Source organism: Megascapheus bottae, chromosome 17, assembly GCF_031878675.1.
Source record: "Megascapheus bottae isolate mThoBot1 chromosome 17, mThoBot2.hap1, whole genome shotgun sequence".
Taxonomy (NCBI): domain Eukaryota; kingdom Metazoa; phylum Chordata; class Mammalia; order Rodentia; family Geomyidae; genus Megascapheus; species Megascapheus bottae.
This window is the reverse complement of record NC_143525.1, coordinates 33782024-33795244: the sequence shown is the minus strand read 5'-3', so window position 1 is coordinate 33795244 and position 13221 is coordinate 33782024. Positions and strand designations below refer to the sequence as shown.

At 40.0% G+C, this 13221-nt stretch overlaps 1 protein-coding gene across 9 annotated transcripts in view; it reads right to left on the bottom strand.

Moving 5' to 3' along the window:
* Positions 1-13221, bottom strand: part of Cdk12 (cyclin dependent kinase 12) — a 111218-nt gene that overhangs the window by 57486 nt on the left and 40511 nt on the right. For all 9 annotated transcript variants that reach the window (XR_016538346.1, XR_016538347.1, XR_016538345.1 and 6 more), the window contains 4 exons: positions 6341-6418; positions 3872-3988; positions 3028-3159; positions 101-315 (listed from right to left, as the gene is read on the bottom strand). Coding sequence is in view for 4 of the 9 variants with exons in the window: in XM_090350760.1 (XP_090206886.1) it covers positions 101-315; positions 3028-3159; positions 3872-3988; positions 6341-6418 (542 nt within the window). In the remaining 5 variants the exon portion in view is untranslated. The remainder of the gene's footprint in view (positions 1-100; positions 316-3027; positions 3160-3871; positions 3989-6340; positions 6419-13221) is intronic.

Here is a 13221-nt window from a genome sequence, read left to right as displayed (position 1 = left end):
TAGAGCAAAAGAAGCTCAGGGATGGTGCTCAGGTCCTGAGTTCAAGCCCCAGGACTGGCAAGGGAAAAAAAAGGCACAAAGGTTCCATTCTAGCACTGACCTATTGCATCCCCAGCCCCAGGCTCCACTTTGCTAGGAGCTGGCTGTGGTGGTGGTGCTGGGCTACTGTTCTTTACAGGCTCAGCAGTTATCCCTGAGGTAGTTTCTTTGCGAGAGGCTTTCGGTGGAGGTGGCTCTTCTACCACAACACCACTTTGTCGCTGTCGTCGCCGTTTCTTACTCCACAATTCATGGCAATCCTGCCAGCGAGGGAGGCTAGAAAAAGACAAAACAAAGGGAAATGTGATAGTGAGTAAATGGAAGGACAAAGGATTAAAATGGGGAAGGCAAAAGAATATGGGAAGTGAAAAGAATAAAGACAACTTAGTAAGTAAATAACAGCAGTATAAAACTATTGTGGTAGCGGGAGCAGTAGCTCATGCCTGTAATTCTAGCTAATTAGGAAGCTAAGATCTGAGCACTGCAGTTTGAAGCCAGCCTGGGCATGAAAGTCCATGGAACCCTTATTTCCAATTAACTACCCGAAAACCAGAAGTGGAGCTGTGGTTCAAAGTGGTAGAGCCCTAACCTGGAGCAAAAAGAGCTTTAGGGTTAGTTCCCAGGCACGTGAGTTTAAGCCCTATGATCAGTGAATGAATGAATATATCATGGTAGATGGTAGTCTGAGGAAATAAAAGTCCAAAAGTTTAAAACATACAGTGAAAAATAAGGATCTTGCTAAAGCTAAGGATATACGTGTCATATACATTTCCATATTCTAATCAAACATTATTCTTTCTTGACATAATAGGACTAAAAGAGAATTTTTTTTTAAAATTTGCCAGTCCTGGGGGCTGGAACTCAAGGCCTCAAGCACTGTCCTTGGGATTTCTCAAGACTAGAGCTCTGCTACTTGACCCACAGTATCACTTCAACTTTTTCTATGTATGTGGTACCAAGGAATCAAACCCAGGTCTTCGTGCATGCTAGGCAAGCACTCTATCACTAGGCCAAACTCCTGGCCCCATAAAAGAGAACTTTATTGGTAGAGCTTCAGCTAAGTATAAATAAAGCAGAGGCTGGTTTAGTAATCATTACAAAAATCGAGGAAGGGTGGCAATTTAAATCTTGCAACCATATAAATATACTATAAACTACCTTTGCAAAATCATATGTGTTATCCAGTCTGTGGGGATTGAAAACTGGTTCTTCCTCTTGTTACACATTCTATGAGTCTCCATGAGTAGTTATTAAAATTTTCATGTATAGCATTTAGCATTATTTATTATTTGGTATATTTTCTGACTTCACCATACTTGATAGTGCAAATAGCTCAAACAGGTCAGATCTTAGTACAATATTTCCATGATGGGCTAGGAAGGTGGCTCAGTGGCCACCTTGCCTGGCATGTATGAAGCCCTGTATCACATACAGAAAGAGCTAGAAGTGGAGCTGTCCAAAAAAAAAAAAAAAAAAGAAAGAAAAAAAGAAAGAAAGAAAGAGAAGAATCCGTGACAAAAATTCTCATTTCCATGAAATGTATTTTAAACCATATTTACTGCACCAAAATTCTAGTGAATAGACAAATTTGGACATTTCTTTGGAGATTTACAGTTACTTCCTACTAGTAACCTATACATTTCTTTAAAACACACTTGTCTTTCTTTCCTCCCTTCCTTCTGCCCCTTTCTTTCTTTGAGGTACTAGAGTTTGAACACAGTTCTTGGTAAGGAAGGCACTGAGCACTGTCCTTGGGTTTTCTCAAGGCTAGAGCTCTACCACTTTAGCCACAGCACCACTTCTGGCTCTTTTTCTATGTATGTGGTACCGAGGAATTGAGCCAGGGTCTTCGTGCATGCTAGGCAAGCACTCTACCACTAGGCCAAACTCCCGGGCCCTGCAACTCTTTTTGATCTTATTATTTGAGATATAGTGTCACTTTTTGCCCAAGCAGGCTGGAACCAGGGTCCTCTTAATTATGCTTTGAAGATAGCTAGGGTAATAAGTACACACTAGTGTGCACAGCTTTTTTTGTGGAGATAGGGCCTCTAAAACATTTTGCCAGGGCTGGCTGGAAAGCTCAATACTTTCAATCTCAGTCTCTTGTATAACTGTAATGATTAACAGACATTCATCATTGAGCCCAGCCAGTCTTACTGAGCCCAGGGTCTCAGAAACTTTGTGGACCAGGAGTTTGGCCTAGTGGTAGAGTGCTTCCTCAGCATGCACAAAGACCCTGGTTCAATTTCCTTGGTATCACTTACACAGAAAAAGCTGGAAGTGGTGCTGTGGCACAAGTGGTAGAGTGCTAGCCTTAAGGAAAGCCCAAGGACAGTATTGAGACCCTGAGTTCAAGCCCCAGGACTGGCAAAAATCTTTTTGCCCAAGCTGGCTAGAACCATGATCCTCTTGATATTTACCTCCCAAGTAGGTGGTCTGTGTGTATGTTTGTTTATTTTTTTTTCAGGTCTCAATGCTTGAACTCAAGGCCTAAGCGCTATCCTTGGGCTTTCTTAAGGCTAGAGCTCTACTACTTGATCCACAGCATCATTTCTGGCTTTTTCTATGTATGGGGTACCAAGGAACCCAGGTCTTCATGCATGGTAGGCAAGCATGGTAGGCCAAAGTCCCAGCCCTTTTTTTAAATTTCCCTCTCTCCCTCCCTTCCTCTTTTCCTTTATTTAAAAAAAATAATGGTTGCTAGTCAAAGGGTTTGAACTCAGGGACTGTACAGTTTTCCTGAACTTTTTTGCTTTAGGCTAGTACAGTTCCATTTCTCTTTCTCCTTCTCTCCTTCCTTTTAAATTTTGATGTAATACTCAACCTTTGTAAAACAATAAAACAAACCCCCTTATCAGATGTAATACTCAAGGACATCTATCCATTGGGACTTAGTGATTTGCAGTTCTTATAAAGATATATTGAGTTTCCTCATCCTCTGAGGCTTATGCAGAGGAATAAGGTCACTACAAGGCCACCAGCACTTACTCTGGAGGAGCCATTTTGCTGAGTTCCACATCTTTTAGGAAGTCACTCTGTAGGGTCTGTTCAGCTGTGCAACGCTTGCTAGGATCTAATGTCAGCATGTGGTCCAGTAAATCAAGTGCAGCTGAAGGTATGCTGTAGAAAGAAACAAAAGAAAGCCTAGGGTCACAATGACTTCATTGTTCTCAAACCTGTTAACTTTGCATCAAAAAGATCTCTGAATTTCTATCTCCAAATAAAACTAAGAAAAAGAGCTAGAAGTTGGCTAATGCAAGCAAACATATTAGCTCCCACATAGATTTAAGAAATACTACAATATGAGTAAAAAACATGAAGCCAAAAGTTCTGTTCTCTTTTCCTTGGGAAGATCAAAAAGTCTATAAAGAGGTTTAAATATTGTTCAAAATATAATAGTCCTTTAAGTACCAAAAGCCTTTAGAAGAAAAAAATGACAAATGGTTACTTTAAAAAAATGCGTGCCTAGCATGCACAAAGCCCTGGGTTCAACACAGAAAAAGCCAAAAATGGTGTTGTGGCTCAAGTGGTAGAGGTAGAGTGCTAGCCTTGAAAAAGCCCAAGGATAATGCTCAGGCCCTGAGTTTAAGCCCAAGACTAGCAAAAATAAATAAAGTATTAGCTATAACTAACTGAGACAACACTAAGCCCTAAAAGATCCCAAAACAGGAAGTGGTGCTGTGACTCAAGTAGTAGAGGAAAAGCCTAGAGCTGAAGAGCTCAGGAACAGCACCCAGGCTAAGAATTCAAGTTCCATAACAACAAAACAAAACAAAAGTCCCAAAGCATAAGCTAGACACAGACAAGAAATGTACATTTCTGCCAAACTCACAAAGAGAATTCTTCTCGTAGGCGCCTTCTATATTGCTTCTTAGGTTTCATGGTATTGAAATAGGGCAGTTTGATGACATCAGGCCACACAGCTGGACAAGGGCTACCACAGAGACGGCTGAAAACAAAACAAGAAACAAGAGCAAAGTGAGTCAGCATCATAAATTCTGAATGTTCTAGCAGCAGAAATTATTACTGGGGAAAACTTTGATCACTAGATTAGAGGGCATGCAGAAAGGGGAAATATGACCTTATTACTTTAAGGGCAGAAGGAATAGTATAGAAAGTATTGGTTGCAGAAGATGGGACACAGCTCAACTAGTAGAGTTTGGGCCTAGAAAGCATGAAGCCCTGGGTTTAATCCTCAGTAAGGCGGAAGAGGCAGTTGATAACAAGATAATAAGAGAAAATACAGGCATAACAATCCAAAGTAATTAATATTATTTGCTTTGTAAAACATGTTTTCAACTCTCCACACAGATATTCATTACTAATTTTATTCTATTTAGTATTGATTTCCTTTAAGTCCCTACTAACAAGGAAAAGTAAGAGAAGACTAAAAGCTTTTTAAATTGAGAGTTTAACTACAATAGTGAGTTAAATGTCTACAACATGGGTTATTTATATGTTGTTGGCAATATTGTTTCTATGTGCTTTCTTTTTCCTTTTTATGCTTTTTAGGAGGAACAATGGAGCGGCATAGAAGGGGGAGAGGAAGGATGAACAAATGAAATTATGGTATTCAGTATATACCATGTAGAAAACGAACTATGCAACTTCTGGGCAAGGATGGGAAAGAGAAACAGGAAAAGCAAAGGAAGGAGTGATACTGTACCAAAGAGAAAAATGTACATATTATCTGAATTATACAAATGGTAACCCCTCTGTGCAACCCCTTAAATAGTTATGATAAAATTATATGTCTGCAATGATTTGTAGCATGGCTCAAGTGGTAAAGTGCCTGCCTAGCAAGTAAACAGCACCATGTTCAAATACCAGTATCACCAAAAACAAAAGGAAAAAATTCTACAAGCCAAGTTCTTGTTCCTCATGTCTGTCATAACTACGTGGGAAGTAGAAATTGGGAAAATCAAGGTTTGAAGCCAAACAGGTAAGTCCTCAAGACCCTATCTCAATGCCAGATGTAGTAGTGTGTACTTGCTATATGAAAGACTAAGATCAGAAGGATCTTAGTTACATGCCAGCCGAGTTAAAACATTCACAAGATTCCATCTCAACAGAAAAAGCTGGGTGTGATAGTATACATCTGATACCTAGTTATTGTGGGAAACACAAAGAGGAAGACTGAAGTTCAGAATGAGCTGGACAAAAAGCAAGATCTTATGGCAAAAATCAGAGCACCTAGCCAGGTGTCAGTGGCTCATGCCTACAATCACAGCTACTTGGAAGGTTGAGATCTGAGGATCTTGGATGGAAGTCAGCCAGGGTAGAAAAGTCCATGAGACTCTTATCTCTAATCACAAAAAAAAAAAAAAAAAAAAAAGCCAGAAGGGACAGGGAGTGTTGGCTAGTGATGGAATACTTGCCTAGGATGCACAAAGATCTGGGTTTGATTCTTCGGTTCCACATACACAGAAAAAGCCAGAAGTGGTCTAATTACAAGCCCCAGGACTGGCAAAAAAAAAAAAAAAAAAAAAAAAAAAAAAGCCAGAAGTGGAGCTGTGGTTCAAGTGGTAGAATGCTAGCACCAAAAGAAGCTCAAGGACAGAGTCCAGGCCCTAAGCTCAAGCCCTAAGACTGTAGTGAGCAAGCAGGCATAAACACACACACACACACACACACACACACACACACACACACACACACACACACACACACACACGGAGCAGCTGAGCACCAGTAGCTTATGCCTAGTTTACTGAGGAGGGCCAAGATCTGAACACACACACACACACACACACACACACACACACAGCAGCTGAGCACCAGTAGCTTATGCCTAGTTTACTGAGGAGGGCCAAGATCTGAGCCTCGAGCAAAATAGCTCAGACACAGTACCCTCAGCCCTGACTTCAAGCCCCATGAATGACAGAAAAGAGAGAGAAGATAATTATGTGAAACATGACTTTTTTGGGGGGGTGGGAAGGCTTGAACTCTGGGCCAGGATGCTATCCCTGAGCTCTTAAGCTCAAGGCTACCAACCTACCCTAGAGCCACAGCCACACTTCCCTGAGATTAATTGGAGATAAGAGTCTCAAGATTCAAAGCTTTGTAATGCCGGGACTGACTTTCAACTACTATCCTCAGATCTCAGTGCCCTAACTAGTTAGGATTACAGGCATGAGCCACAGTACCCAGCCTGGAACGTAACTTTTTAATACAAGAAGACTATGCTAAAACATGGAAAACTTACTGGACAAGCATTTAGTAGTGCCTGAAAAATGTTCAAATTTGAAAATTACATTACCTAATATACCTGGACATATAAGAACACATGCACAAGCCATACCTGATCAGTTCTAGCTGAGCCAGTTCCAGATTGGCTTGAAAAATAGGCTTCTTTGTGAACAATTCTCCAAGGATGCATCTAAAAAGAATGAAATTGAGAGGTAAGAATTTTCTGGAGTCTACTAAAAGTATTTCTCAATAAACGTTTATAGTAAACTTGGCTACATTCAATATGCAGCGTTATAATAATCTAGTCCAGAGTATCTTAGTTTCCTAAAAGAAAAAAATTTTTGCAATAAAAACTAACAGTAAGTATAGAGAATTTAAACTAGTCTGGCATGATGGCTCACGCCTATAATCCTAGCTATTCAGAAGGCTGGGATATCAGGATTGTGGTTCAAAGCCAGCCCAGGCACTAGAAATCTGTGAGGCTCCTATCTCCAGAAAACCAGAAGTGGCCTGTGGCTCAAGGAGTAAGTAGGGCAGTAGCCTTGAGCTGAAGTGCTGAGGGACAATACCAGGCCCAGAGTTCAAGTCCAAGTCCCCCCCCTCCACACACACCAAAGAATTTAAACTTTCTTACAGATTAAAATTTAGTCACCTGTAGAGAATAGTTTATAAAAAGAGAAGAGTCCATCATTTCTTACATGCCATTATAAAGAAATGGCTAAAGATAATTATACAAGGATGCTCAGTAATTTTTTTTGGGGGGGGTCAGTGGTGGGGGCTTGAACTATCAGACTGGGTGCTGTTCCTGAACTCTTTAGTTCAAGGCTAGCACAGCTAGCACACTACCACTTGAGCCAGAGTGCCACTGTAGCTCAGTGATTAATCTACTCTGAAAACATGTACTATTATATAGATGTCTTGGCATTTATTCACAAAGAAAACAATTATGTTATCAATCAGCCAAGAACAGTTTCAAAAGCACTTTTAAATGAATTTGGCTTAGAGAACTGTCAGTTCAAAACAAGTTGCCAGAACCAAATGAACATATTTACATAGTTTTAGAACATCCCCCTTCCCACAACTTTATCAACAATAGAAAGGAAAGAAGTAGACCAGGCATGGTCTGAGGATCCCAGGCACAAAAGAACTTGAGACCCTTATCTCCAGTTAACCTCTAGAAAATGGAAAGTGGGGCTTGCCTCAAGGGTAGTAACAGCACCCAGGCCCAGAGGTGGGGCGGTAGCCTCGTGCTAAAGAGCTGAGGGACAGTGCTCAGGCCAAGTTCAAGCTCCAAGATCCACACAGAAAGCAAGCAAGCAAGCAAGCAAGCAAGGAAGGAAGGAAGGAAGGAAGGAAGGAAGGAAGGAAGGAAGAAAAAGAAAGAAGAAAAGAAGGAAAGAAGGAAAGAAGGAAAGAAGGAAAAGGAAAGAAGGAAAGAAAGGAAGGAAGGAAGGAAGGAAGGAAAGAAAGAAGGAAAGAAGGAAGGAAAGAAAGAAAGAAAGAAAGAAAGAAAGAGAAAGAAAGAAAAGAAGGAAGGAAGGAAGGAAGGAAGGAAAGAAAGAAAGAAAGAAAGAAAGAAAGAAAGAAAGAAAGAAAGAAAGAAAGAGAGAAAGAAAAGAAAGAAAGAAGGAAAGGAAGGACGGACGGACGGACGGACGGAAGGAAGGAAGGAAGGAAGGAAGGAAGGAAGGAAGGAAGGAAGAGAGGGAAAGAAAGAGGAAGAAAGAGAAAGAGAGAAAGAAACTTTTCTTTTTCATTGGTCTTGGCATTTGAACTCAGGGCCAGGGAACTGTCCCTGAGCCGTTTTTGCTCAAGGGTAGCACTCTACCACCAGCTTTTTGCTAGTTAATTAGAGATAAGAGTCTCAATGGACTTTCCTGCCTTGGTTCAAACAGCAATCCTCAGATCTCAGCCTAAAATTATAGGTGTGAGCTACCACAAGTAGTACCTGACACAAGTAACCTTTTGGGAGAAGAAGAGAGAACATGTTAATCAAGTAGACAAAATTAACATAATAATTAAAGGGTAAACAAGTTAAATACAGATGTAATAAACCTATGACAACTATAATACTGTTTTGAAATATTCTAGTCAAAATTGTATAACTTCTTCTTCTTTTTTTTTTTTTTGCCAGTCCTGAGGTTTGAACTCAGGACCTATTGACTTTTCTTGAGCTTTCTCAAGTCTAATGCCCTACCACTTAAGTCACAGTACCACTCTTCTGGCCTTTTCTGTGTATGTGGTACCAAGGAATTGAACCCAGGGCTTCGTTCATGCTAGGTAAGTACTCTACCACTAGGCCATACTCACGGTCCTAAAAAAATTTTAATTGTGTAACCTGAATTCATCTATTAGTTGGTCTATATTATATAAAACTGTACACGTCATAAAAGACGTGTACTGTTCCACAGTAAAGATTGTAAAAAATGGCAACAAGCCAGATACTGTGATACAACTCTAAATTAGTTGGAAGGCTTAACTACTTGGGAAGCTAAAATGGGAAGATCACTGAAGTCTGTAAAAGACCAGCCTTAGCAATAGTGGAGAGCCTGTGTCCAAAAAGGGTGGGGGTGGGGGGCAGGAAAGACAACAAAGTCTATATTACATTAAATGATCCTAAACTGAATTCTGAAGGGGGAAATGTTATTCCAAGGATATTATTAAGGTACTAATAAACTAGAATATGAAATGTATACTAAATGATTGCAATAAATAACAAGGGGTGGGAGGTATGGCTCTGTTGGCATTAGTCAGTGAGCAAAGGGTTCAAATACTGAGTTCAAATCCCACTATTGGACCAAAAAAAAAAAAAAAGAAACTCACAAAAAAAATCATTCCAGAGCCAGGCTCAGTGGCTCACACCTGTAATCCTAGCTACTAAGGAGGCTGAGATCTGATGATTGTGGTTCAGTGCCAGCCTGGGCACTAAAGTCCATGAGACTCATCTCCAATTAATCACCAGAACACTGGAAGTGGCATTGTGGCTCAAGGGGTAGGGCAGTAGCCTTGAGCTGAAGAGCTTGGGTACAACTCCCAGGCCCAGAGTTCAAGCCCTATGACCAACAACATCAATAACAAAATCATTCCAGGAACATTAAATTTCCTGAATTTGATAATTGTACTCTGATCGCATAAGAAAGAGTCAAAAAGTCTTTATATTTAGGGACTATATGTTAAACATCAAGAGGAAAGGAGCAACTTACAGCAACTTTCATACAGTTCAGAAAAAATATGAAATATGTATTTGTATACATACTTTATTCTATGTATGCTATATGCTATACATGACAGATGTGAAAATGAGACTAACAAGAATAAATCTCAAAATAATTTATATAAAGAAAGGCTGGGGAGAGAAAATATATACTATAGAAAATATATGCTGATTCCACTATCTAAAACTCTAGAAATTGTAGTGATGGAAAGCTAAATAATGGTGTGCCTGGGAATAGAGCAAGTATAAATAGATTACAATGAGGTACAAGGTCATTTTTTTCCGTTTCCGGTCCTGGAGTTTAAACCCAAGAACCTGAGCTCTGTCCCTGAGTTTTTTTGCTCGAAGCTAGCACTCTACCACTTGAGCCATACCTCTGCTTCAGGCTGGAGATAAGTTTCATAGACTTTCTTCCTGGACTGACTTCAAACTGTGATCCTCAGATCTCAGTCTTCTGAGTAGCTATGCTAATAGGAGTGAGCCACTGGTACCCAACAAAGAACAAAATTTTTATTTCTAATATTTCTCAAATCTTAAGAGATAAAAATTAAAAATTAGAACTTAATTCTTAAATGTCAAATTAAGTTTCAAATTGTTTTATAGTAACTGGTAAAATAAGAAACAGGTAAAAAGGGAACCCACAAAAAATAATTATGTTTTTAGGTGCCAGGAGTTTGGCCTAGTGGTAGAGTACTTGCCTTGTATGCCCGAGACCTGGGTTCAATTCCTTGGTACCACATATATAGGAAAAAGCTGGAAGTGGTGCTGTGGCTCAAATGATAGAGCCCTAACCTTGAGAAAGCCAAGGACAGGGCTCAGGTCCTGAGTACAAGCCCCAGGACTGACCAAAAAAAAAAAAAAAAAAAAGCTATGTTTTCAGACTTCATATATCATTGGCTATCCTAGTCTTAAGTTACTTCCCTGATCTGCAATAAGTCACTACACTGAATACTCCACTGATTTCTCTTTAAAGATCATTCTATACAAACATCTTTAGAACTACCATACGTTATCAAAGTAGTATGTTGACATAAAAAATTAAGCAAAGTCTGGAAATGTGGTTTAGTGGTAGAGTGATTTGCCTAGTATGCATGAAGCCCTGGGTTTGATTCCTCACTACCACATAAACAGAAAAAAACAGAAGTGGCACTGTGGCTCATGTGATAGAGTACTAACCTTGAGCAAAAAAAAGCTTAGGGACAGTGCCTAGGCCCTGAATTCAAGCCCCAGGACTGGGGGAGGGGGGGGAGAAGTTAAGCAAAGTCCAAATTTCTAAGGCCTTGATATTTAAAGAAAGCCTAATTTTCTGTAGTTTCACTTCCCAATTGTGTTTTCTTTTTTCAAACAGGATCTCAGGTCAGGCTTGATTTAAACTCAAAATCCTCCTGCCTTAACAAACTGAGGGCTGGAATAATGCTATGGCCCGCTGGGCTCTGTATCATTATTATTTGTATATTTATTTATTTTTGCCAGTCTTGGGGCTTGAACTCAGGACATGGGCACTGTCCCTAAGCTTGTTTTGTTCAAGACTAGCACTCTGCCACTTTTGGCTTTTCCTGTTTATGTGGTATGAGAAACTGAACCCAGGGCTTCATGCATGTTAGGCAAACCACTAAGCCACCTTCCCAGCTCTTCTTCTTTATGTCATTTTTCAGTCCTTTGGTGGGAAAGACATCATTATGCAATCAACACTTTGTTATTGCACAGAAATGGCAGGCTGCATAGATAGAAAAAAATAGTACCTGAGGAGCTATGAACTTTCCCTAGGCATCTTAATGGTGTGTTAACTTTAGAGCTTACTAGTGACAATTTAAATGCTAATACTGTTAAAAACAAATAGCCCAGAACACAAACATACCCAGCTTGAATCAGTTAACTAAAATTTCACTTGATTTAGGCAAGCTTCATAAAAGTTTTTTTTTTTTTAAATATCTTAACTTGTGAACTTAAAACCTCTATAAGCACTTTTTTTGTGTGGTTTTTGTTTCTTTGCCATTCCTTGGCTTGAACTCAGGGCCTAAACACCATCCTTGGTTTTTCTCAAGACTAGTGCTCTAGCACTTCAGCCACAGCACCACTTCTGGATTTTTCTGTGTAAATGAGCCACTGTGCCAAGTTATAAGCACTTCTTAAAAACAACAAAGAATGGAAACTAGGCAGATGGCTCATGCCTGTAATCCTAGCTACTCAGGAGGCTGAGATCTGAGGATCAGTGTTCAAAGCCACCCTGGGCAGGAAAGTCCTTGAAACTATCTCTAGTTAACCATTAGAAAACCAGAAGTGGTGCTGTGGCTCAGTGGTAGGGTTGTGAGTTGAAGATCTCAAGGCCAGTGCCCACGATGAGTTCAAGACCCACAACTGACAAAAAAAGAAAACAAAGAAAGAGAAAGAATGGGAAAGGTGGCATGTTTTATGAAGAAGTGGATGTTACAGTCATAAAGCATGAAGTGTGTCATACTACAAAAGAGTAAATAACAAACATGATTTTATCTATTTCTCTAACACATAAGCATATCATTTTCAGTTAAAGCGCTACAAGGAATTAAGACTCATTAAAGAAGCAGATGATTTCAGATCTGGAGCAGGGAATAAATATGTCTAGAATGAGAAAACAAGAAAGACTATCAGTGACTACTATGATTATATCAAGAAAACTTAAGAAATGACCTAAGCTCCGAGTAACCAAAGAATAAACAGTGCGAACAAAAATAAAGATAACAAGCAGGGCACTGATGATTCACACCTGGAATCCTACCTAGCTCAGAACTAGGAAATTAGTCTAGGCTAGAAAATTCTGAGAGATTCTATCTCCAATTAACCAGCAAAAAAGTTGACTGGAGGTATATAGCTCAAGTGGCAGAAAATCAGCCAAGAAAGCTGGAAATGGGGTTGTGCTTCAACTGGTAAAGGGCTAGCCTTGACAGGGATACCACTCAAGCCTTGAGTTCAAGCCCTAGGACAGGCAATCCCCCCTACCCCCAGCCACAAAAAAAAAAAAAAAAAAAAAAAAAAAAACTACACTGGATTAACACACATTAAGTATACTTAAGTCTGTGAAACAAATCAAAACAAAAAAGAAACAAAAAACAAATAAGGCTGGGTACATTGGCACATACCAACAAATCCAGCATTCCAGAGGCTAAGGCATGAGTTTTAGACCAGCCTGAACTACACATCAAGTTCAAGACCAGCCTGGTCTGGTGAATTCTGTCTCAAAAAATACATCAATTGGAGCTGGGAGCCATGGCTCACACCTGTAGTCCTAGCTACTCAGGAGGCTGAGATCTGAGGATCACAGTTCAAAGCCAGCCTGGGCACTAAAGTCCGTGAGACTCTTATCTCCAATTAACCATCAGGGACACCGTCCAGGCCCAGAGTTCAAGTCTCACATCCAAACAAACAAAATACAACCATAGGGCCAGGAATTTGGCATGCATGAAGACTCAGGTTCGATTCCTCAGTACTACATACTTAGAAAATGCTGGAAGTGGTACTGTGGCTCAAGTGATAGAGCTCTAGCCTTGAGAAAGCCCAAGGACAGTGTTCAGAACCTGAGTTCAAGCCCCAAGACTTCCCCACCCCCTCAAAAAAAATCCATACATACCTAAGATAACAAAGCAAAAATCCTTCACAGAGATGGGCCTCCTGGCCCAGCAAAGCCAGCCTGGGCTACAAAGCGAGGCTATGTTTAGACTACACAATCTAAACTATCCTTTTCATTGGACATTTTTGGAGAATAAAGGAAACTTCTTCACTAGTTTGAAAACTGGTAAATAAAA